Below are 27,186 nucleotides of genomic sequence, written 5' to 3'. Positions count from 1 at the left end.
TTTTCTTGTCAGTATGACCTCCCAAAATCTTTTGGATAATGTTGCATTGCATATAGTATAAAAAATATTTACCTGGCTTTGTTCTGACCATCATCATCAAGGGGAGCGCAGGAGAAACACTATATCATATAGAACATAAGCAGTGAGTGCTTCTTGGAAGAGAGGAAACCATGCATGAATTTAAGGGCATTTCATCATTGGGATAATTCAACACAGGCCTTTTTGCGGTCATATACTGTATGTGGGGATGCCATTCTATTGTTTTACGTTTAAATAATGTATGTTTGTAAAATATACAAAACTTCTGTAGATATGGTGCCCTACAAAGTGAAAGCAGTGGGTTTTGGGACCTTGGCATGGGCATTCTTAAGTTGTTGGAATGCGTGCGGGAAGCTGCCCTCGTATATCACTGCACTTTCTGGGAAAATGGCTAAATCATTCATTCATTCAGACCCCATTTTTTAGACCACCTCTCTACTGCCCATTCTTTGCCATTCCCTTAGGGAGTATAACCCAGAAATGTTCTGTCGTTTGTATATGTATTTTGGAATGTGTTAAAAACTGATGTGGCATGTATTTGTCTAGCTCCAGAGTTACTAAAATTGGAGATATCAAATATTTTTGCTGCTTGCTTTTTTCTTCTCATTGCATCTTAGATCATGCTTGGAAATGTTTACAGTAAGTGCTGGTCTGTTATTATTTTCCAAAAAGCTGACTTGAGCATTTTCTTATTTGTTGAACTGCTATTTGCAGGACACAAGACCGCAAAGGAAGACACCACAATGGTCAAAATGTCATGCAACCATTTGTAGCATATAGTAGTCTTTTCTGTCAGGTCTAAAGTCACTAAAAGGTGTTTTGTTTTCCTCAGGGTTAACAGGAATATTTCTCTCTCTATTTCAGGAGAGATCCTGAGTCTCATGGATGATCTTTTCTCAGGCTTGGGCTCCTCATGTGTGTTAGCAGGACGAAGAAGTGGAGAACATCCTCACATTATGGTCTACTCACTTGTTTTCAAGTGCCTGGAGCCTGACAGCCTTTATAAGTAAGTGTCACAGCAAGCATGGATGTGTTACGGATTCGGTTGAAGATGGATTCCACCAGTTGTTAATTGTTAATTCTTTTTTTTAATGAGATCTTCTAATGCTACAATTTAGGTAATAATTGACCAAAAACATCATGGTTACTATCGTAACCTCCATTCCCCGATGGAGGGAACGAGACATTGTGTCGATGTAGTGACACTAGGGGTCACTCCTGGGAACCTCACTGATCTTTGAAAAAAGGCCAATGAAAATTGGCGAGTGGAATTTTCATACCACTCCCCTGGACATACGGGTATATAAGAAGCTGGATTGCAACCACTCATTCAGGTTTCGGACTGAGGAGCTGAGACAAGGTCCCGGCTATTTCAGTGGGTAGTTCAGTGTTGTGGCAGGAGGGACACAACATCTCATTTGTAACCATGACGTTCCCCTTCTGTCACTCACTTGACGTTGTGTTGATGTAGTGACACAAGGGGTCCCTATGGAAAACGGCACAACTACTGAACTGTGTCACGTCCAGGACGTGATATGCCAAAGCGATGGCATCAATGATCCAGTGGCCGATCCTCTGTTTGGAGACAGCGCTTCCTTTCCGCTGTCCAACAAAGCAGACAAAGATCTGCTCGGAGCTTCTAAAGCTCTGCATGCGATCCAAGTTGATGCGCAAGCATGCACTGGACACTGCAACGCCAAGGCTGGGTCTGCTTATCCTGTGGCAGTGCTTGCAGGTTCACCACCTGATCGGGGTCTCAGGATGACGTGAGAGTAATCCGGACCAAACCCCAGGCATTTTTGCTGATAGAGAACGCCTACAGGTCCCCTACCCTCTTGATGTAGGTGAGTGCCGTCAGGAGGGAAGTCTTCAAGGAGAGCGCCTTTAACTGAGCTGACTCTAGGGGCTCAAATGGAGCTTCCCGTAGGCCCAGGGGACCACGGAGAGGTCCCACAAGGTACGGTCTGGAGGTGTATAACCTCTTCGCACCTCTCATGGACCTGATGATCAAATCATGCTTCCCCAAATAGTCCCCAACAAATCATCTGGAAATTAAGTTATCGATTACAGATGATGAGGTATTGCACATCATTGCAAAAATCAATTTCAGCTTTCAAACATTTATATTAAGCTTCTAGTCCATTCAGAGGCAAGGTATTCAAAGAAAGATTGGGAAAGGCGCATGGGATCACAAAATAGACTGAGATGCACATCTGCTAAATCAGAGCACCACATGCATTTCAGACCTTTATAGGTATTTATATATTTATATAGTGAAACATTCACCTGTACCCTCCCGATACTCCACGAAACCGCTCCATTCCCGCCGCCTCTGGTGTTTCGGGAGTTAGCGGGTTCCAGCAAAATGTTGGGTGTTCCTTTGCTTCCTGCCGTAGTCAGGACACTGGACACTGGACACTCGACATCCCCTCAACCGGAAGAGTCAGAATCGATACCCAGCGTGGAAACTACTGCCAGGTGTTTCTATGTGGGTCCTAAGAACAATTTTAGATCTTCGAGGTTTGAATCGCTCAGAGGGCGAGTTCAAGATGCTAACTGTTCAAGATGCTAACTGTCAAAACGGTCCTGTCTCAAATCCAACATCGTGATTGGTTAGTCACGTTCGATCTCATGGACACGTACTTTCATATAGAAAGTCTGCCACAACACAGGAAGTTCCTGAGGTTTGCTTTTGGGGGCGAAGCTTTCCAAAATTGGGTTCTTCCATTCGGTCTAGCCTTATCACCCTGCACATTCATGGAATGCATGGATGCAGCACTGGCTCCTTTGCGACTCCGGGGAATCCGCATTCTGAATTACATAGACGACTGGCTGATACTAGCACAGTCACAAGAACTGGCATTACAACACAGAGATATCATCTTAGCTCAGCTGGTTTCTCTGGGGTTGAGGCTCAATGACAAGAAAAGCGTCCTCTCTCCCACTCAGAAAACTACCTATCTGGGGATCATATGGAATTGGATCACAATGCGGGCACAATTGTATCCCACTCGAATCGAGTCCATTCAGAACACCCTGAGCAAAGTCAGGCTAGGCCAAGGTTCCACTGTTTGTCAGTTTCAACGACCACTAGGTCTCATGGCAACTGCGTCCTCGGTGATCCCTTTGGATCTTTTTGCACATGAGACCGTTTCGGTTGTGGCTCAAAGCCAGGGGATTTCATCTAAGGGCCAATCCTCTAGGCTGACAAGGGTTACGCACCACATGCTACTATGGGTCCCACTCTAGGTGCGTCTTGCCATTGCAGGTTGCTAACGACAGATGCCTCCCTGATGAGCTGGGTAGCGGTCTTAAGTGGTCGTCCAGCTAAAGGGGAATGGGAGGGTGATCAGCTCGATTGTCACATTAACTGTCTTGAGTTGATGGCTGAAATAAGTCCTCCAGAGGCTGCCATGTCTTGGTGCGGGTGGACAACACAGCAGTAGTCTCTTACATAAACCATCAAGGAGGTCTAGGTTCACACCAGCTGAACAGACTGGCACGGCAGATTCTCCTTTGGGCCCAGGGCAAGCTCCGGGGCAAGCTCTTAATCAGAGCATCTTATATCCCTGGATGCCTGAATGGGAGCAGATTTACTGTCCAGACAGAAAATATCGACAGGGCAGTGGAAACTCCACCCCGAGGTAGTGGAACATATCTGGTTGAGATTTTACAGAGCAGAAGTCCCCTCTACTTCACTCTGAGTCACCCAGCCCCCCTGGGTCTGGACGTGATGGCACATACATGGCCCAGAATACGCCTCTATGCTTTTCCTCCAGTTTCTCTGCTCCAGGGAATCCTGGCCAGAGTTCGCCAGCAAGGGTCCTGCCTCTCACTGATAGCGCTGCGTTGGCCGAACAGTATATGGTTCTCGGAGATAATGTCTCTCCTCGACGGCTCGCCTCGGGCTATTCCTGACAGGAGGGACCTTCTGTCTCAGGCGCAGGGGATGATACCTCATCCCCGGCCGAACTGTGGAACATTCATGTTTTGCCCCTGAAGGATACCAACTGAGGGACACTGGACTTTCACCTGAAGTCATCAAGACCATTCTGAGGGCTAAGGCTCCCTACTAGATGTTATGCCAATAAATGGGGTGTCTTTGAAGGATGGTGCAGTGCACATAATGCAGATCCAGTTAACTTCAGTTTGCTTCAGTTCTGACTTTCTGCATGAAAATTATCAGCAGGCACTTGCCCCACCACTGTCAGGGTTTACGTTGCCACTCTATCGGCTTGCAATGCCTTGCTTGACGGGATGCCATTGGGGAGACATCCTCTGCTCGCTTGCTTTGGCTGTGGAGCCATGTGATTGAGACATCCTGCTAGGACCAGGATCCCTTCATGGGACTTAGCAATTGTCCTTGAGGGTCTGGTTGAGACCCCCTTTGAACCTCTAGAGTCAGCGTCTGAGAAACTTCTGACTCTCAAGATGGTTTTTCTTATGGCAATTACTTCTCTTAAAAGAATTGGAGATCGGCAGGCTCTGTCTGTCTTGCCAGCCTGCTTAGATCTTGCCCAATGGCTAAAAGTAATACTGCACCCTCATGCTGACTAGACTTCAGTATCCAGTCCGTGCCCTTCAGACTTTAGCCATTGGGCAAAATATAAGCACTAGCCAGTGGCGTAAGTCAGGGCAACTATCCATTTGCCATGGGGGCCGCAACAACGGGTGGCCGCCACCAAGCAGACAATGTCGCATTGTCAGGGTTCGCCTCCTCTAAAGCTTTGGCCAGAGGCATCCCTCTGCAACATGTTTGTAATGCAGTGGGCTAGTCCTCTCCGCATACATTCATAAGATTCTATAGTTTGTATGTTCATGCCACTCTTATGTCCTTGAGTCTACATCACAAGCTCAAGTCTGAGACCTCTCATGCTCTTGTGAGCACACCTACACAACCGTAAGGGGTCCGGACATCCACAGTGCGGTGGCATGGGTATTCTCGTTCCCAAAGCGCTAACTCAGCGCAGCATCAAAGTGTCGTTTTTTGATAGGGAAAGTCTCGGGTTACTTAACTGTAACCCCTGTTCCCTGATAAAAGCGGAACGAAATGTTGCGCTTCATTGCCACACAGACAAAATAACTGACGATGCACCTGTAATGCATCTATTTAAAGCCCTGCTACAGGTGCATCCAATGATGTCACCAGCAGAGGCTATAAATTCTAGTAAATTTAATTGACGTGTTGCACACATATTCACAGCTGGTCACACCTAAAGTTGTTCCCAAAGCGCTAAATCAGCGTAGCATCTCGTTTCGCTTTTATCAGGAAACAGGTTTTTCAGTTAAGTAACCCGAGACATACTGCAGGTTGAAGAATTCGAGCAATTTCAAACATTAGTGACCACTACAAGTTATTATTCAAATCTACAAATGCAGCACAGTATAACAGAACAGGAGGAGATAACAGTGTTTCATTAGTTGTCTAACAATGTAAACTGTCAGACAAATACAGCACTTTTAGTGTAAAAATAAAAGCCCCAGGTGAAGGTGAAGTAAATAGGACAGAAATATATGAATTCTATATATATATATTTTTAAAATCTCATACTCAAAATAATAACGATAATTCTGTATAGAATATGCACTGGGACCCACATTAAAAAAATTATATTATGCAGTTTTCAACTTGGATCCAAAAAGGTAAATTAAGTCGTTTTTGGACACCTTTTTCATTCACAAAATGTTTTAGTAAAACTGTATAAAGGTAAATTATGCTTTTTAGAAAGCTACTATGCATCATTTTATATAAAATATGCAAATCAATGAAATGCAAATCAATGAAAATGATTAAGTCTCATTATCCCCTGGGTTCATTTAGTGGAAAAACTGTGGGAATCATGCCTTCATTGTTTATAAATAGATTTGTTTTTAAATAGATTTTATGCCTTTAATGCCTTTAAAATATTGAATCTACTTGGCTACAATGGCTGTTTGGATGAGAAGATGATTCCTCAGCTAAAAAAAGAGGTTGTTTGTTTTTTATCAATTTCACAGCAAATACATAATTATCAAGATATATATTGAATATCATCAATAGGCTGAAAAATATTAAGGTATAATTTTAAAGCCATATCGCCCAGCCCTAGATTTGTATGTTATAAAGGTGATAGAGGAACATTTATTTGTCCTAGTACTGACCATTTTGGAATTAAATAGGGATGTGCATGAGTAGAAGGAATATTAATTCTGCAGTAATTATTCGAATAGTAAAAATACTATTCGAATTTTGCAAAGTTTTGCTTTGCTAGCCATACAGTGAGCTCCATGCTAAATCCTGAACACACAAACTAAAGCTGGCTGTTATAACAGAATGCACTGGTGGCGCTGTTAAGTGTGGACACAAGTTTATCACATTTGTTGAGCAAACAGTTCTGTCAGTACGTTTAGATGGACACCAAAAAAGCGGGTTATTACGAGAATGTGGCTTACTGTAAGAAAGCTGGGTTCCTGTTTAAATGTACTAGATAAGTGGTGTACACAGCGGTGTACTCTTGTATATCGTCAGAAAGCAGAACAGTGAGGGCCAAACTGTCGTGGGCCATCTGAGAGGCAAAGCGCGCACACGCCCAGAGAATCCACAGTCACTTCCAGGACAGTGGAAACACGCGGCAGGGCATCCAGGCCATCACCAACTACAAGACAACATCAGTTGCCTGTGACAAAGGTGCCTCCCTTCCAGATGCACTGAATGATTTCTACGCTCGGTTTTAGGCGCAGAACTACATGGTGGCGAGGAAGACCACCCCTCCTCGCAACGTCTTACCCGTCTTACCATGGCTGATGTGAAGAAAACTCTATGTAGAGTCAACCCACGGAAGGCTGCTTGACCAGACAACATTCCTGGCAAAGTGCTCAGAGGATGTGCAGACCAGCTGGCAGATGTTCTTACCGACATCTTCAACATCTCTCTGAGCAGCGCCGTCGTTCCAAGGTGCTTCAAGGCCACCACCATTGTCCTCATGCCGAAGAATTCTTCAGTGTCTTGCCTCAATGACTACCGTCCTGTCACACTCACACCCATCATCATGAAATGCTTCGAGAGACTCGTCATGAGGCACATTAAGACCCAGCTGCCCCCCTCACTAGACCCACTGCAGTTTGCGTATCGTCCCAACCAGTCAACAGATGATGCCATCACCACCAGCCTCCATCTGGCCCTCACCTCACTTTAGCTCAGCATTCAACACAATCATTCCTCAGCACCTGATTGGAAAGCTGAACCTGCTGGGCCTGGACACCTCCCTCTGCAACTGGATCCTGGACTTCCTGACTGGAAGACCTCAGTCAGTCCAGATCGGGAACAGCATCTCCACCACCACCACACTGAGCACTGGGGCCCCCCAGGGCTGTGTGCTCAGTCCACTGCTGTTCACTCTGCTGACTCAAGACAGTGCAGCAATGCACAGCTAGAATCACATCATCAAGTTCACCGATGACATGACCGTGGTGGGTCTCATCAGCAAGAACGACAAGTCAGCATACAAAGAGTAGGTGCAGCGGCTATCGGACTAGTGTAGAGCCAACAACCTGTTTCTGAATGTGGACAAAACAAAAGAAATGTTTGTTGACTTTAGGAGAGCACAGAGTGACCACTGTCCTCTGAACATTGACGTCTCCTCTGTGGAGATCGTCAAGAGCACCAAATTCCTTGGTGTTCACCTGGCGGAGAACCTCACCTGGTCCCTCAACACAAGCTCTATTACTAAGAAAGCCCAGTAGCGTCTATACTTTCTTCAAAGGCTGAGAAAAGCAAATCTCCCACCCCCCATCCTCACTATATTCTATAGAGGGACTATTGAGAGCATCCTGAGCAGCTGCCTCACTGCCTGGTTTGGGACTTGCACTGTTTTGGACCACAAAGCCCTGCAGGGGATAGTGAGGACAGCTGAGAAGATCATAGGTGTCTCTTTTCCCTCTATCAAAGACATTTACACAAAACGCTGCATCCACAAAGCAACCAGCATTGTGGATGACCCCACACACCCCTCACACAAACTCTTCACCCTCCTGCCGTCAGGCAAGAGGTACCGAAGCATTCGGGCCCTCACGGCCAGACTGTGTAACAGCTTCTTCCCCCAAGCCATCAGACTCCTCAATACTCAGAGACCGGACTGAAACAAACAAACAAACAAAAAACAACCGCCATTCGCCACTAAGTGGCGGTGACGTCACCACGACGCTTGTGCCAGGCTATGTGCATGTTTAGGCCACGTGAAGTGTCGAACGCCCGCTGGCAGGAGGTCACGGGACAGATCCAACCGGTGACATGGGTCGAATGACTGAGATGACTGGCTGATGCACCACCTGTGCCCCCTACTGTGCCAGCTTGCAGTGCTTTAGCCACCCTGCGCTCTGCTCTTTTTTGTGAGCGTCGCTCCTCTGCCCTCCGTTGTTGTTGGAGGGCGACTGCCTCCAACTGGCCAGCAGCATCCTTCACAAGCCTCCTCCAAAGAGGCCGATCTTGACACTGCTGGTACCAGTCATCGGCAAGTCCACTCAGCTCCACATCCCCCTGTACCACATCACTCCATCTCTTCTCCAGCCCGTGCTGCGCCCGCTTAGCCCCCACTATCCGGCCGAACAAAAACTGTTTAGGCATGCGGTGGCCGGGCATGCGGGCTACATGACTCAGCCAACGCAACCTTGCCTGCCGGAGGAGCTCACCGATGGGACTTTGTCCACATCTTTCAAAGACTTGTGAGCTCCTCACACAATCCAGCCTGGTTAAACCCAGGATGGATCTTAGGCAGGCCAGCCTAAATGTTTCTAGCCGGCGATGATGATCCATTAGGGGGGTCCATGTTTCGCAAGCATAGAGAATGGAGGGAATGACCATGGCCGAGAATACTTGAAGCTTTGTGCGGAGCGACAAACCGGGTAGCTTCCACACAGTGACACAACCGATGAAAAGATAATGCTGCTCGACTGATTCGGAGTGAGACCTCTGCTGTCAAACCGGAGCTGGTCATAAGCACACTTCCCAGGTATGGAAAACACTCCACTCTCTCCACAACTGCCCCATCACCAATTGGGAGCTGTGGGGGTGTAGTGTCCGGTGGTACGTAATACCCAGGAAGGTGCTTAGTTTTGGTTGGGCTGATGGTAAGGCCCCATCTCTTAGTGGCAAGCTCCAGGTTCATCAGCAGTGCCTCCAACTCCTCCTCTGAGTGAGCAGCAATCACCAGATCATCAGCATACATAATGTGGTTGACCAATAGGGAGCCATCCCTTGACCGCACCCGGGCATCGATCAACCTCCCATTATATCTGTACCAGATGGAAATTCCTCCAGTACAGCCATCGAAGGCTTCACGAACCACATGGTCGAAATAGATATTAAATAATGTGGGGGCCAGAGGACATGAAACACACACACACCTGTACACCATCCAACTTTCGCACATGTCCAGAGCACTTTAATTCATTGTCACTTTATACCTGGCTGCTACCTCAATAACTGCTTTGTCCATAGAACACTATTTCATAGTATGTTGTTTACATTTGGCATTTTTAGAAAGTGTCATCTTTTTGTACTACTCAGACTACAAATGTGTACTGGTCGGCACTGCACTGTCTCTCGCTGTCTCTTACTATCTCTCTTATTGTCCTGTTCCTTTAGTAATTATTGTACTGTACCGTACTTTTTGCACACGTTTACATATGCACTTTATGTAGAAATGTTATTTAGTCTGTGTAGTCTCATGTAGTTCTGTGTTTGTCCTATGTTGTTTTTATGTAGCACCATGATCCTGGAGGAATGTTGTCTCGTTTCACTGTTCACTGTACTAACTGTATATGGTTGAATGACAATAAAAACCACTTTGACTTGACTTTGACTTAATTGTGCTACCTTCTACCAGACTGAGCAGAAAAAGAGTTAAAGAACAGTGTGTACATTTTACTTCTTTCCTATATATTGTGTGACTTTCTGTTTTATTGCCACTGTGGTTCCTCACCATTCTTACCTAGGCTTTTGGTCTTTAAGGAATAGTTAACCCAAAAATAAAAGTTTTTAAATAATTTATTCACCATCACACCATTCAGACACAGTATTGTTGTCTTTCTTCTGTGTAACACAAAATGAGACATTAGGCAGAGCATCTGAGCTGCTGTTTTCATATAATGAAAGTGGATGGTGATTTATACTAGTAAGGGACAAAAAGAGCATTTACACTGATTAGCCAAAACATTATGTGCCTTAAATACTGTTGGTCCTCCACATGCCACCAAAACAGTGCCGAGGCAAGGAATCTACAAGACATCTGAAGGTGTCCTTTGGTATCTGGCACAAAAACATTAGCAGTAGATCCTTCAAGTCCTGTAAGTTGCGAGGTGGAGCCACCGTGGACCTGACTTGTTGGTCCAGCACATCCCACAGATACTCAATCGGATTGAGATCTGGGGAATTTGGAGACCAGGGCAACACCTTGAACTCTTCATCATGTTCCTCAATCCATTCTCAAACAATGTGTGCAGTGTTGTAGGGCGGATTATACTGCTGAAAGAGGCCACTGCCATCAGGGAATACCATTGCCATGAAGGGGTGTACCTGGTCTGCAAAGACCATCATTAAAATTTTGTGTGACTGAGAGAGCGGTTGCCACCAGCGACGCGCGGCTGGACTCTACAGGAAATCCTGGCGGAGACCTTACTGGTGTGCGGCTCACCAATCACGGTGGGCGTTGCTGAGGAGGACCCAACCACACCAGCCCCACCTGTCAGCGAACAGACCCCCGCGTCAGACGCTTCCCAAAAACCCACACGGTCGACTTCGTCTGCCCAAAGGAGGAAGAGAAGACGGGCTTCCGCCTCCCAGCCCACGCCTGCCCCGGTCTGCGAGCCAGAGCCCACGCCTGCCCCGGTCTGCGAGCCAGAGCCCACGCCAGCCCCGGTCTGCGAGCCAGAGCCCACGCCAGCCCTGGTCTGCGAACCAGAGCCCACGCCAGCCCCGGTCTGCGAGCCAGAGCCCACGCCAGCCTAGGTCTGCGAGCCAGAGCCCACGTCAGCCACGGTCAGCGAGCCTGGGTCCACGTCAGCCACGGTCAGTGAGCCTGATGCCACGCCAACCACGCACAGCGTTCCAGCGTCGCCAGTCTCACCCGCCCGGAGGAAGAGGAGAAAGTCCTCTGCTCTCCAACCCCCGCCTCTCGCAGCTCCGTCCCCGGAACCCCCCGTGGCTCTCCCCCAGTGTCCAGTGGACGCAAGCTCATACATACCATGGCTAACCAGCCAGCGCAAGTAGCCTCGCCATCCCTGAGCCAGCGCCAGTAGCCTCGACCGTCCCTGAGCCAGCGCCAGTAGCCTCGACCATCCCTGAGCCAGCGCCAGTAGCCTCGACCGTCCCTGAGCCAGCGCCAGTAGCCATGACCTTCCCTGAGCCAGCGCCAGCAGCCATGACCGTCCAAGAGCCAGCGCCAGTAGCCATGACCGTCCAAGAGCCAGCGCCCCTCGAGCCTCACAGGGCTCCTTCTCTCAAGTCTCTCGAGTCTTCCAGGGCTCCTCCTGAGCCTTCCAGGGCTCCGCCTCTCAAGTCTCTCGAGTCTTCCAGGGCTCCTCCTCCCGAGCCTCCCAGGGCTCCGCCTCTCAAGTCTCTCGACCCTCCCAGGGCTTCTCCTCTCAAGTCTCTCGAGTCTTCCAGGGCTCCTCCTCCCGAGCCTCTCAGGGCTCCGCCTCTCAAGTCTCTCGAGCCTCCCAGGGCTTCTCCTCTCGAGCCTCCCGAGCCTCCCAGGGCTCCGCCTCTCAAGTCTCCCAGGGCTCCGCCTCTCGAGTCTCTCGAGCCACCCAGGGCTCCACCTCTCGAGACTTCCAGGGCTCCACCTCTAGAGCCTCTCGAGCCACCCAGGGCTCCACCTCTCGAGCCTCCCAGGGCTCCGCTGTTACTGTGGCTCTGCGGCCCTGCCTGCGCCTCCTTCGGCGCTGCCTCCCTAGTCTTCGACTGCTCCGCCTCTGAAGTCCTCCTTGGCTCCACCACACATGGCTCCGCCAGCTCCCCCAGTGGCCACTCCTCCTCCCAGGCTCCCTAAACCTGTCCCCGCCCGGTCGATACCTCCCTGGCCTCCTAAACCTGTCCCTACCCGGTGGAGGTCCCCCAGGCCACCTGACCCTGGCCCCGTCTCACACCCCCATAGACTGCCTGCCTGCCCTCTCGGCCTCCCTGGTCTACCTGTCGGCCCCTTGCGCCTCTGTGGACTGCCTGTCTGCCCTCTTGGCCTCCCTGGTCTGCCTGTCCGCCCCTTGTGCCCCCGTGGACTGCCTAATTGCCCCTTTTGCCCCCATGGACTGCCTAATTGCCCCTTGTGCCCCCTTTTGTCTGTCTGTGTTCCCCTGGGTCTACACCCTCACTCCTTGGACCTTTTTGTTTTTGTTGTTTTTGTGGGTTTTATTTTTGTAGGACCGTCTGGAATCCGGTCCTTTTGAGGGGGGGTTATGTCATGATCCCTTGTTGTCTGCCCCGTGTTTTCTGTTTCACTCAGCACTTCACACTCCATGTCACTTTCCTTGTGGTCCGGCCCGTGTTTTCACCAGTCCTTGTCTAAGAAAACTACAATTCCCACAATTCCCGGCCTCCCTCACTGCCTGCACTCATCATTGTTCTCACCTGTGTCTCGTTTAGTCTTCAGTGTGTCTGTGTATTTAAACCCTGTTGTTTTCCTTTTCCTTTGTCGTTCGTTGTATGGTTAAATGTTGTTTAAATGGTTCCTGTTGTTGATTCATGTTTGCCCTTGATGTTTTGTACCCCTGGACCTTATTTAGTGTTTAGTTTGATTTTCCCCTCGTGGAATTTTTATTTGTACCTGTGTTTATTTCGTTGCTTGTCATTAAAACCGCGTTTGGATCCTAACCACCCGTCTGCCTTCTCCTGCTTCCCACATCCTACATAACACCTATGAGCTCTCCAAAGCTCTCACAGTGTATTGTAAAGTCTTTGAAGGGAATAGGGAATAGGGATGATCACACCTGATGGAACATACCCAAAATGTGTCTATTTGTATTTCCCCTAATTTTAATGTATGAATTTCTGGGGAAAAGTTGATAGTCACATTAAGCGTAAGTGAAGTCTTTTATATTTTAAAAGGATGTTGAAGGCTCACGTTTATCCATCATGCTCTACAGTGTTTGACATGTCCTGCAATGAGCCAGACCACTTTTAGCCTTTGTTCTCTTGGTTGATCTTTATCACTGCCAATTGTTTGCAGAGTTCCTCAGACTTGGATTTGGATCTATACGACAACATGATATCCAAAGAGATGAATGAATATATGTAACAAGAATTCTGTTGAGAAAAAAGCAAATGAAAAAAACTTAAGTGTGAGAGTTTAGAAATGTTAGATAGAATGTTAGAATTACGGTACAATTAGAGTATGCTGGCTTCTTTGCCAGAACCTTAAACAAACAAAACAGCATCAAGTTGCTGTCTTAATTACTAAATTGAACTACAGATTGTCAGATAAAAACACTCCACTGGGCGATTGTGCAACCACATAATTTAAACAATGTAATGGTTTGGGCCAATGTTGTTCGGATAGGGTTGGCAGCGGATGGTGACCAGACTGGAATTTGGTGAGGTATAGGAAAGGAATGCCACACTCTTTTCTCCTAAATAACAAGATCAGGCAAACTATGCAAACCATGTATAAACAGACTGTATTACAAACAAAACATCAGCTGGTGGTGGTTATTGAAATATGGGTTTCCAAACAAAGAAAGAGTCAAAGTGTTGAAACATTGACGTGTAAAAAAGCATCTCCCTGGAACTTGGGAATATAATTTCTGTCATTCTCCAATTCTGTTATGTGTAGTCCATTTCATCATAGTCCAGAGTCATCAGAAAGATGGCTTGATTACCAATGGCAGTGATACTTGTTATACAACAAAGCTGGAATGCAAAAATGTCTGTTGGACTGGGGTTGTATTTATTTATTTTATTATATTTTATTATTTACAGTTTGAATGCACAATAGGATTTCTGGTAATGAAAGAATTTACATACATTTTCAAAATGTTTGAAAACTATATTCGATCGAGTAAACAAAATTAAAAAATTGCCATCTCAAGAAGCATTACTATCACCGGTTTTACCACAGTGATGTTGCATGCTCATTGGCTCTCAAGTGTCTTGTTACTGTTTGCGACTGCTGTGTTCTGTGATATATATGTTTATAGTAACTGTATTCCACTACAGTTACAGTATAAATCATTGGTATCAGAATACAGTTACATTCAAAAAGTATTTTGGTCACTGAAGAGATTACTTTGCATTATATTGTCATTTGTTTCATTTAAAGTTTAGACTATTAATTTGGAAAACATTTATCCATATAAACAATGCAATCTGAGGAATGTTCGAACAGCAGTAAAACACTTTCTTAAGATGTGTTACATTCACAACAACTTCATGTTGTTGTGAGTGAAAAGGTGGATATGACATAGAGGAATTTTCCCTTGGGAGCTTAATAGAGGAGCAGCATCATGTGTCTACAGCTTAACAAGAAAACTTTTAGAAAAACTTTGACAGGTGAAACATTAATCCAATAAATGTACGATCTAAAGCCTTGTCAATGTTTTTATGAGGTTAGGGTAGTTTTACAAGAAATGCTAACCAATGTAGCCTTTAACATCATATAGAATGCTACAGCTAATATATCTATGACGAAAATGCACGTTGGAGCATAAGGTTTTTTTCTCTAGTAAGACCTTTGATATTAGAGCAAAGATGGACTGCAAAAATCTTATTCTAAAATGAATTTTTTTTTCTGTAAAAATATAAAAAATTCCTTAAAGCAAGATACATTTAAGCAAATTTTGTTTATAGTCAAAACAATTGAAAATATATATATATATATTGTAACAAAAACTATTGCTACTGTACATTAATTTACTTGTTACATGTTTTTAAATTGTTGAAAAGTGGCTATGTTTAGAGGTTTTGGTAGGGTTAAGGGGGATCTAAATGATCTATTAAACAGTAAAAATTTACAAAAATATTTATAATGGATTTGTGTATTCAAATAAATTTGTAATGGCTTTGTAAATATTTTAAGTTTCTAAAGCTGTAAATACATATGTTAACGTTTTAGATGCTTTCAAATGTCCATATTTTATGTTTTGTCCAAATGTACAAACATGTAAACTTGACATTGTCAGTTAGACTTCAGCTAGTCAGGAGCAGTCACCTTAATGACCTGATCAATTAACACTAGTTGATGGAAGCCATCTCATACCCCCTGTGATTAGCAGCTGGGCCAGGACTGTTCAGTGCATGTTTGTGCTGGGTGGTCAGAGAAACCCTTAGCAGCAGCATTAATGTGTTTTGTATTTGCTAAATGGAACTCCATCATTAGAGGACGTGCATGCAATTTCCAAATGTAACAGACTCACCTGGATCCCTGCACTGCTGCCTACGTGATGTGAGTTATAGCCTACAACTGTGGCTCATAAGCAAGAACTGCAAACATGTTCTTTGCAGGGACACCTTTTGGTTCTAATGATTGTGCCGTGAGATTTGATATTTCCTAAGCCCAAAGACATGTTGTGTTGTTCATGTCTGTTTCTTTATTTGTGTTTCGGTTAGTATCCAGTATAGATACAGTGTTACTGCAGCCACAGAGAAACTTAACTTATATGTCCTCTCTAATGCCCCCTCCCTACCCTCTCATCCAGGTTCACTCTCTATGCTATGGATAGCCGTGGTAGCCAGTCAGAAGCAAGCTTTGTGACCGTTCGCACGTCCTGTTCGATGGTGGATGACAGCAAAGCAGAAGGTACAGTTCTGTTCTCCTTCACGCCATTCACATGTGTGGATGAAAAGAGTCAGCTGTGCTCCAGTTCAATGTCACCATCACACCCAGCTGAAGTGACAGCTCTACATTTCCTGTCTGTTTACGACTACATCATCCATAGTAGCTAGTACATTTTACTTAAGAAGAACAAAATTCACAGGTATCAGGTATCACAGGAAGGTAGAGCACTCAAAATCTATATAAAATTAAATAAGATTAAAGGTTAAAAGTTTACTCAAAGAAAACTAACAGGTTTTAAATGGCAAGAAATGTCCATTTATTGATAATACTTGATAATCCTTTATGACTAATAAAAGCACAGTAGGAAATATACACAACATTTTTGAGAGTAATAAATAATTTATATACATGTTTTGTTGTGGCGGGACATATCGAAGGCCTTGTTCTGTTTCCTTAATTAGCCAAAAGCCTTTCATTTACATCACAGCCATGAATTTTTATTTGCTTTTTGCAATTGCTATTAAGGACACTTTTAATCTAGATAGCATTATTTTGGACACAAATTCGGATATGCCTTTGAGAGTAAGGTGAGTCATAAATATATTTGATCAGTTGTACCAGAAGAACAAGACCATATTTTAAATGCATATTTATGCTAAAAGTTGATTTGTCAAGTTTTAGGGGTACCCTTGCATTAGCTAATAGACCAATGTATCTATAGTATTAGTAATCCAAATATCCGTAGCTATAACGTTTGCATAGACACTGAAACGTACAATACTGACATATCGAAGCATTTAGAACCTAATATTTTCAACGTATGCACAGCTTTAGAGACGTTCAAATTGTAATGAATCCTTATTAAATCCATTAAATTAAATAGACAATGTCATCACATTTATTTAATGCAGTTAACGCATTATCTAATTTGACATTTATAACGGCTTCAATCTGTTCTGTATGAATTCTGGTGCCATATTCAACTCAAAAGATTATATCACTTTAACCCAGACTAAAATGAATAATGAATGAATAACAGTTCTGTAAATGTTCAATCATCACATTTTATATTTATTTTGTTTGCCATGGGATACAAAAGGAGTTTTCCATAAAATAAATTACCATAAAACCAAAAAAAAGCACAATATAATTAGCATACACGTCATCTATTTGATTTCTGCACTATAATCCAAGTCTTCAGAAGCCATACAATAGCGCTATGTGATGAACAGTCCTAAACTTTCTTTGAATATAAAATAAAGTTTTTATTCAAAGATCTTTATCTCCTGCTGTAGCACCCATAACAGTCAAATCCAGCACTCATTTAAACATTAAAAATGGCTGCCTCAAGAAGCGTTATGAAACAGGTTTTTACTTCATTGATGTAAAATGTTTCTGTTACCGATTATGACATGTCATATTTCACATTATGTATCTTTATGAATGAGCTTTAGCTGTGTAGAGCTTATCACAGTGTAGATCAGGAGAATATTTATAGTGATTAACTATTGAAATTTCACACTCTACATCACACAAAGCTTTTGCATGCATCAAAGAGTACTTGAGTGAAGCACATAGTTGTTTGAACTACTTTTGTGCAGTTTTTTTCCATGTTTTGAATAGAATTATTGTGATTATTTTTTATTATTATTGTTGTTAAGAAATAATTACAGTTAGATTAATGGGTGGGATTAGCAGCTCAATATACACTGAGAACTTTACAGGAACACCTGTACACCTACTTATTCATACAATTATCTAATCAGCAAATTGTGTGGCAGCAGCGCAATACATAAAATCATTCAGATACAGGTCAAGAGCTTCAGTTAATATTCACATCAACCATCAGAATGGGGGAAAATGTGATCTCAGTGATTTAGACCGTGGCATGATTGTTGGTTCCAGACGAGCTGGTTTGAGTATTTCTGTAACTGCTTATCTCCTGGGATTTTCACACACAACTGTGTCTACAATTTACTCAGAATGGTGCTAAAAAAAATCCAGTGAGCTGCAGTTCTACTTACGGAAACACCTTGTTAATGAGATAGATCATCAGAGAATGGCCAGACTGGTTTGAGCTGACAGAAAGGTTATGGTAACTCAGATAACCACTCTGTACAATTTTAGTGAGAAGAATAGCATCTCAGGATGCACAACACGTCGAACCTTGAGGTTGATGGGCTATAACTGCAAAAGACCATGTTGGGTTCCATTTCTGTCAGCCAAGAACAGAAAGCTGAGGATGCAATGGACACAGGCTTACCAAAACTGGACATTTGAAGACTGGAAAAACATAACCTGGTCTGATGAATCTTAATTTCTGCTGAGGCACACAGATGGTAGGGTCAATGTGGCGCCAACAGCATGTATCCATGGACCTAATCTGCCTTGTGTCAACAGTCCAGGCTGGTGGCGGTGGTGTAATGTTTGGGGAATGTTTTCTTGGCATACTTTGTGGCATTTAACCAATGGCTGTTTGGTATTAACAGCCCAGTCTATTTGAGTATTGTTGCTGACCATGTGCTTCCCTTCAAAGCCACAATTTACCCATTGGCTACTTCCAGCATGATAATGCACCATGTCACAAACCAGTCAAAAACTGGTTTCATGAGCATGAGTTCATAAATCTGCATGGTTAAACATTTCAAAAGAATGTTTCCAATGAAGAATTGAGGCTGTTTTGAAAGGTAAGGCAGGCCCTACCCAGTATTAGTATAGTATGCCCAATATAGTGCTCAGTGAGTCTATGCATATATATATATATATATATATATATATATATATATATATATATATATATATATATATATATATTTAAGCAATATCACAGCGAGAGTGCGATATGGCCCTACATAAGCACTGATGTGATTCGGCCGTAGGTAATCACAGCAGTGCTGATGTAGAGCCATATCGCACAATTGCAGTGCGATATTACTTAAATATATATATTTAAAATATATATATAATTGCGAGTTGACCTTGTAACTCACTATTTATTCCCATCGTAAATTTGTTATATGTTTTACGTTTATGTTATATGTTATATGTTTTTAACTTCTGCAACCTTGTTAATTGTGCTGCTGCCTGTCTTGGCCAGGACGCTCTTGGAAAAGAGATTTTTAATCTCAATGAGTTTTCTTTCTGGTTAAATAAAGGTAAAATAAAATAAATAAATATACAACAGAGGGTCTGCAGATGGAAATTAGCCTAAGGCTATATAATCTGACATATTTACATTTGTGAAAATGTTCATTAATATGTATTGTCCCTTTTAAGAAATTAAATTAAATTAAATTAACAGTTCAATGAACAAGTCAATTTTAAAAAATGAGGATAACCCAAGTACAGTCATAAAAATGCATTTGTGCATGGAACTATTTTCTTTTGTGACGGAATGGAATCTGCCATTGCTTGTTCAAAAGAAATGATGCACCCAACCCTTCATTAGTAATTAAAAAATGTAACTTCAGAAATAGTATCATGGCTTGTGCTGTTTCTAACAAGTCATTGGATAAACAAGGACAGCCGAATGGATGTGTCTGTGTGTGTGTGTGTGTGTGTGAGAGAGAGAGAGAGAGAGAGAGAGAGCGAGAGCTTGTAGACGTACAAGCGGGGATATTCCTCCCTATTTCACAGTAGCCGGTGCGCAAGAGTCATTCACTATAGAATCAGCAATGTCCTCTGGTTTTTAAACAGTATGTATCAAATGTGGAAACTCGTCTGTTATAAATCAGTTGTGTCTCTCAGCTGTGATGAGATTTAATCCTGAAGTTGTCCGTTTAAAGCTGTTTAAAGCTATTTCCTAGCTTTAGTAATGTATTAGTAATACAAACGATCACAGAGCTCTGTTCTATGTAAACAATGACTAACGGATTCACTTTACATCAACTCATATTACACACAAAAACTATCTTTTGCCACCACCTGCTGGCTAACATATGAAATTTCAAAAATAAAGACAATAACTCCCAACAGATCGGCACTGCTCTTACACTTTAGTTTAGAACTGCATGAACACAAGCGGAGTGATACACACACTTAGTGAAGCGTCCGAGTGCTGATGGTGTCAGACCATCAGTGCTCATGGAATGTCTCTCGTCCAAGCAGATTCGAGGACTGGAACTAACTGTGGTATATATATATATATATATATATATATATATATATATATATATATATTAGGGCTAATCAAATTAATTACATGATGTCCCGATTAATTCATCGCGATTAATCGCATTTAATCGCATATACAAATATTAGCTGAGAAAGCCCCTCATATAACAATTATTCAATATATAATGATGAAATAATTATACATAGTTATCTTTAAATATTAAAAATGTATTTATTTATATTCAAATAGTTAAAATGCATTACATTCTTGTGGCAGAAGAGTTAATCATTGATAAGACAATACAAAAAATGTTTTTTAGAATACAATGTATTGTTTACTACCATATAATTGAACATAACCCAATTATTGGCATACAGTTCACAGCAATCCATTTCACAAGTGAATTTGTCAATCAGTTCAACATTTATCATGAGGGCTTGTTTAAGAACCCGTCAAATTTCAAAAAGCATCAGACATGCTAGTGTAGCGTCTCAAGTGCGTCATAAACATAAATTTTTTAGGTCACTGGGTCAAGTTAAATATAGTTTACATTTACATTACATTTACATTTATGCATTTGGCAGACTCTTTTATCCAAAGCGACTTACACTTATTACAGGGACAACCCCCCCAGAGCAACCTGGATTTAAGTGCCTTGCTCAAGGACACAATGGTGGTGGCTGGTGGGATCGAACCAACAACTTTCTGATTACCAGTCATGTGCTTTAGCCCACTACACCACACCACTCACATACTTAGAACACATCTTGAGATCCCTTTGTTCGAATTTGCACTCCATCAAGTGTTTGAACGCAAGAACGTGAGGCATGTTTGTGTTCCTCTGTGTGCTGAAGTGTTGTTTTGTTCACTGTATAAACTGCGTGTTGCCACACAGCTGAAATATAAATTACTGCCCTCTGGAGTAAACAGGTGGTACTACAAGCTTGCATTGGAAGGAATCTTCCTTATTACAATCCGGGGGCATTGCGATTAATTGCGTAATTTTTTTAACGCTTTATTTTTAATACAATTATATATATATATATATTAAATGTGTCTTTTTTCAATGAAAAAATTCTTAAAAGTCACAGTTTTTTGGGGGAATTACATAACAGGTACATTGGGTGACATCATATACAGTTTTCATAAAAAAGCAGCAGAATTTAAATTGCATCCACTTTATCAGCAACAAAGAAAATGTTTGCGAATCACGCAATATCTGCCTTTGCTTGCATCATTGACAAAGCCTTTCCTCAGCACTGAAGTCAGTTACAATTGTCCATCTTATAGGTTAATCTCAAATACGAGATGATGAAAGAGAACACCAATTTCATGTATTTAATTGTTTTTTAACTCTTCATAGCCTGTTTTTTCTTTTTTAAAATAGACAATTCTCAGATCTGCCTTTGCTGTTTGTTTTTTTTCAAACAGAGATCGCAGACAAAGTATACAATCTGTACAATGGCTACACCAGTGGAAAGGAGCAACAGACGGCCTACAACACCTTGATGGAGATTTCTCCACCACTTTTGTATCGTGTACAGCATCACTACAATTCGCACTACGAGAAGTTTGGAGACTTTGTGTGGAGAAGTGAGGATGAATTGGGGCCCAGGTGAGAATGACAGAAACCTATCAAAGCAATGTTTATGTTTCATCTAACTTGTTGATGTCTTCTTTTTTAATGGTGAAAATGGTACATCATTTTGCCACAATCAATCTCTCATAGACTACCCTCTAACATTACCCTGTACCCCAGGGCTATTAAACCCTGCTCTTAAGGGCCACCCTCCTGCTTAGTTCCAACCAGAAGTCTGCACCGGCATTTATAAAACAAGCAAGTCTCTCAAGATGTGTTTTTTATTTGTTTATTTATTTTGTATTGAAGATCTGTCTAACTTGATGTGGTGTTTTAAAATGTGATGCACCTGCACGAGCCGCTGAAAAACAACAAGACGTGGCACAACGGTCAAAGCGTACATTTACATAGAAAACTGAAAACTGCACGCAAAAACACTTTCACTATGTACAGCCCCTAACTCAACTTTTTATACATGCCTTTTTAATTTATTACAAACCTGACCTTGAAAAACTAACCCAAACCTGTCCCAGAGCCCTGCGGTTTGATGGATCCCATCAGAGTTGTGTCAGACCTCTAGTTTGACCCAACAGACCTGGTAGCAGACCTCTAGATCCAACCATATTCATACACCTGCCTGTAAATTTCAAGTATTCCCGAACTTTGATTGAACTTCAGGAAGGTCTGCCCTTTACCAGCCCTCAACTCTAGGGCCCTACCCTTTACCCACACTTGTATACACTTTACCTCATCCATTACTCTCTACATTTACTCTATGTCTTAACACATACAAAGATGAAAACACCATGATTTTTAGGCTTTCACTGCAAATCCGTACACATACAACAATTCAGGTGCCATCAGGTGTATTCCATTGTACTACCACCTAATAGGAGCATGTTCCTCATAAAAGAGTACTCCTTTTAGCATTAAAATTAGTGACTGGCCTTGCAATGGACTGCACTGTAGAACAAATGTGTGCAGTCGTCACTCATAAAATAGACTTCCCTGATTATATCTCACCTAGTAAGTTCAGGTGCTTTTATTTTCTTTGTCAGGTGTGTTTGGGGAAAATAACTTCCACAATCAGAATAGCAGGGGAAGGGAACACAAAGATCTGATGATATAATGCAAGTGTTCATTATGTTAGAGGTATTACACAGTGATCTGTTGATAGTGAGTGTCTCAGCTTGCTGTGGATGTGCTATTTTCAGAAATTGTATTTGAATTTTTCAAGTCCAAATGTTTTCCAAACATATCCATTGTTGAGCGCCACTGTAAAAAAGGGAAGTGTTGACAACTAGCAGTCATGCATTTTCCCAAATATTCCAAAATGATATGCGCCGGTCTTTACAAATGTTTAAGATCCAGCACATTCACAGCTATATTCAGGTCTTTGCACAACAGCCTCTATGTTTTTACGAAAAGCACGAAGAGGACGTGTGTATAGTCCTTTGCACCGGCACCTGCTTTAGTCCTGTTTGGTTGGGGCCATCAGATGTTTGCCATCCTGGCTCTCTGTGAATGTTTGTGTAATCTATTCACAGGCTTTAACAGAGGAAAGAAGAATTGTCCAGCAATTGCTGTTCATTTAAAGGGGACCTATTATGCAAAAAACAAATTTTTACATGGGGTTTGAACATAAATGTGTGTTGGCAGTGTGTGTACACTACACCCCAATAATGATAAAAATCCACCCTGTCCTTTTTTTTTAATCCCCATAAATCATAAGCACTGTCTCAGAACAAGCCGTTCGCAGATTCTGTACAAAGTGATGACTGTTGATGGACACTCCCGACGGACATGTTTGTTTGGCTATTCATCATCTTTGAACAAGCTTGTAACTGTAGTAAAAAAAAATATTTGAATGATAAAATATATCATCTTACTAGTCATGAGCTATAGTATACTGTAAGTGTTTTGATGTCATCAGCATTGTGTGAGGAACAGGGTGAAAAGTGTTTATGAACTGATAATCTGCTGCTTTTTCATTATCTGAAAGGGAATTACATTTGTTGTAGCACCTCTAGTGTTAATTTCAGCAGGAAACTGCCATGATACGTAAAACAAGCCACATAAAAAACATTTAGCAAAAATGAAAAATATGTCTATTAATGTGATTGTATCAGACCAGGTTTATATTGTTAATTTTAAAGCCAAACATGACCAAAATGCTCAAATGTTGTGTAAAAAGAAAAAATAAATCTAAATCTAATAAATCAAGTGTACAGAAAGGAAATTATTAAGATTTGAGGAGAATCCATGACTTTATATCTGCTGTTCAAGGGTCAGTGACAATATGCACAAGATTACGAAAAAACATACAAATTGCATGTGCCAAATTCTTAGAAATGTGTATATATATATAAAATGCTTCTGCCATTCTCAACAAAAGTTATGATGTAAAAAGTCATAAAATATTTTCCTTACACTTGTTAGTGTACACATCTTAGTTTGGAAATATATATTTCAAAGTAAAGAAAAAAATGGAGAAAAGAAATATATATATATTTCATTTTTCATTTATTTTGTAATAACTTGATAGATCCGAATAAATAAAATAAAATTTGCATAAGATAGATAATGATGTACTGTTTTGCATGTTACACAATAACTTGTTGAAAAAATGTTTTACTGGAAAAGTTATAGAATTGCAAAAATAGTTGAACTACAGTATAGGTACCCTTACTTCCCAACACTGATGGGGAGAGATATTACTGGATGCGGGCGCCGCTTGGCTAGATAGGGTGCCCAGAAAATGCTACCGCCCTAGACGACTGCGCATATTGCCTATTGCCATCCGCATGAAATCTACATACAACATACTTTGATATTGCATTCTTTATTCTTTCTTTATTTTCACCATAGGAAGGCCCATTTAATCTTGAGACGAACAGATCGAATCAGCCTGCTCTGCCGCTCGCTGCTCCGCAGTGGATTCATCCAAAGCCGGACAGAGAATGTGCCATACATGCTGTGTCGTAGTGAGGACATGAGGCCTGGTGGCAATCTGTGGCATAGTTCACTACATGAAAGCCGTCTAGCCTGCATGGAGAAACTCATATCAGTGCAACGCAACATATACGGAAAGTCTAAACTACGATGAGATGCAGCCTTTGGGACATTCAAATTTCAACTTCTCTCTTAATGGTCTCTGGCTTGGCTGTTCTTTTTTCTAGATCCGAACAAAAGACGACTGATTTTTGGACCATTCCAATGCAGTTGGGACTGAGGCGAGCCAAAGTGTAATTTTTTTTTCTTGTAAGGATGCCAGTTTTGATTGATAAGAAAGAACGCTGTGCTACTGAAGGATGATTTAAGACGGAATGTAAAATTTAACTGCATGGTGCTGCAGAACTCAAAACCAGGAATTGAATTAACCTCCCTGATACTCAATTTAAAACATATCGGAATACCTAGCCAAGCAAAATAGGGGACCTGATAGCTACGTGGTTGTTCTTCTTTTATATTCAACCTTTTTTACATCCATTCTATTCATCTTTTTATATGTTTTGCCACAATAATTTAGATAAAAGTTTAAGAATTGTATCATGCTCACAGAAAATGCTTTTTGAGAACACAAATAATCTTTAGCCAGAAGAATGCATCCAAATAAGTAAGAGGGGGCATTGCTGGACAATGAAACCATTAGATTCCATTATAGTGAATCATTTAATGTAATTGGCAATGGGTTGTGGTATAAGACTTATTCTGAAGTTTTATTCTGAAGTTTTCTGTATTTGATCATGTCAGAAGAATGTGTATTGTTGAAAATAATTGACCAAACGGTAAGAATTAAGCCTCAACTCATAATTTTCAGTAATTTGCTACTGTATATGCCATGCTATATTCATTGTGATGAATTGCAAAAAATTGTAAATGCAGAATGTAAAAATAATGTTTTTGTTTGTTTGTTTTTTTGGTGAGGGTGGGATGGGGGGGTTGGGTGTGTGTTGCAGGTAAAGCTCTATTAAATATGTATATAGAATCTCAAAAATTATTCTCTCTAGTTTGTCTAAAATATGTGAATTACAAAAATTCAAAAAAACTACAATACTGGTACGTCTCTCTTGACTAAATTCAACATTGTTATTGATGGCTATTAGATTACTGGATTTGGCTTTTGGGTTTGTCTTTTATACTATAGAATTGTATGAAATTATCGACTTTGCCTACCTCCAATGTGGGAAATTGTACAATGGAATTAGCCGCGTTTGACCACCATTGTAAGAAGGATAAATGACAAATTATCAGATTTGAATCTGAATAAAAATGTAATATGTAATACAACAGGTTGTTGTATCTGCTCACAATTTATATGTAAGGAATTAGCTTAATAAGGGAATTATGATTAATTAATTTATTGAAAGAATTAATATATATATATATATATATATATATATATATATATATATATATATATATTGCCCTGAAGGCCAAAAGCCTTGAATTTGATTCGGGCAGTAGCCAGTGGAGTGAAATCAAGAGTGCGGTGGCATGAGCCCTCTTTGGCTGATTGAAGACCAGACATGCTGCTTCATTTTGTATCATCTGTAGTGGCTTAATCATGCTAGCTGGGAGGCTGGCCAACAGGTTATTACAGTAGCCCAGTATTGAAATGACCAGGAGCTGTGTAGCATTTTCAGACAGGAAAGGTCTGAATTCCTGATGCTGTACAGTGCAAACCTGCAAGCCCAGTCAGTTGATAAGATGTGGGCAGTGAAGTTATGTTGTTTATCGACAACCACTCCCATGTTCTGGTAAAAAAAAAGAGCAGGTAGAAAATAATAGTGAGAAAATAACGCACATCTTAATTTACTTAAATGTTTACTCGTAATATACTAATTACTGTGAAAGCAGAAATATGTCAATAGCTGTACACTCTTTGCAACATGTAAATTATTTTTTTCATAAATGCAACCTGGTTCTGTGACTGTGACTATGTAATAGCATAAATACTGTGACGACCAGACTCAGAGGCACACACACAAACAGGCCCCATGGCCATAACAAAAATCATGCAAAATGTTCTCCATTTTTCCATTGCTTTACACAGAGATTTACACAAAACTCCATAAATGTTGATTAAAAACACTAATATTTACATATTTTTAAGGAATTCATTTTACACTTACAGAGGCACTTTTCTGATACTACACTCAAAGCGCTTTTACATCGAGAAGAGTGAAATCAATCACTTCAATTACTAGCAATATAAGTGTTTTATCTAGTATTAATGTTTGTTTTGTACTACGCTTATATATTTAAGAGATGAAACTCCTGATTTGGCTAATATGAGTTCAATGGAAGGCTTCATTTGGTATACAGCCTCAGTATGTCTATGCAATGCACATAATAACATCATAAAATAAAAGCATTAAATGAGGATTCAATGATAGGGATAAAATATACTTTTTTAAACATGAAAATAATATGGTTAAAAATGTGATATAACAATTACAAAAAGTAAATTTCGGAAGTCATAAATATGAGTAAATATTTCACATTAACTCCCCCCCCCGACAATGTAGATACATCACAATCAGTTAACAAATGAGTAATGTTCAATTCATTCAAGTATGACTAGCAATATAACCTTCAACTACCCTACCAGACAACATATCCAAGCATTATATTAGGTAAACAACTTCACCAAACCGATAATAGATAAACATTCATCCAGACTGCAACAATGCTCTCCTGAGCTGTGT

General features: G+C 41.6%; 1 protein-coding gene across 1 annotated transcript in view; it reads left to right on the top strand.

Annotated features, from left to right (window-relative positions):
- The window catches only part of LOC127633152 (astrotactin-2-like), an 875,437-nt gene extending 850,040 nt beyond the window's left edge, over nucleotides 1-25,397 (top strand). The window contains exons 20-23 of the mRNA XM_052112037.1: nucleotides 904-1,045; nucleotides 15,703-15,803; nucleotides 21,328-21,511; nucleotides 24,344-25,397. Of these exons, the coding sequence (XP_051967997.1) occupies nucleotides 904-1,045; nucleotides 15,703-15,803; nucleotides 21,328-21,511; nucleotides 24,344-24,581 (665 nt within the window). The 3' untranslated portion in view covers nucleotides 24,582-25,397. The remainder of the gene's footprint in view (nucleotides 1-903; nucleotides 1,046-15,702; nucleotides 15,804-21,327; nucleotides 21,512-24,343) is intronic.
- Nucleotides 25,398-27,186: the final 1,789 nt, after the last annotated feature.

Source organism: Xyrauchen texanus, chromosome 3 (genome assembly GCF_025860055.1).
Source record: "Xyrauchen texanus isolate HMW12.3.18 chromosome 3, RBS_HiC_50CHRs, whole genome shotgun sequence".
NCBI lineage: Eukaryota > Metazoa > Chordata > Actinopteri > Cypriniformes > Catostomidae > Xyrauchen > Xyrauchen texanus.
This window is presented reverse-complemented; position numbering and strand designations above follow the sequence as displayed.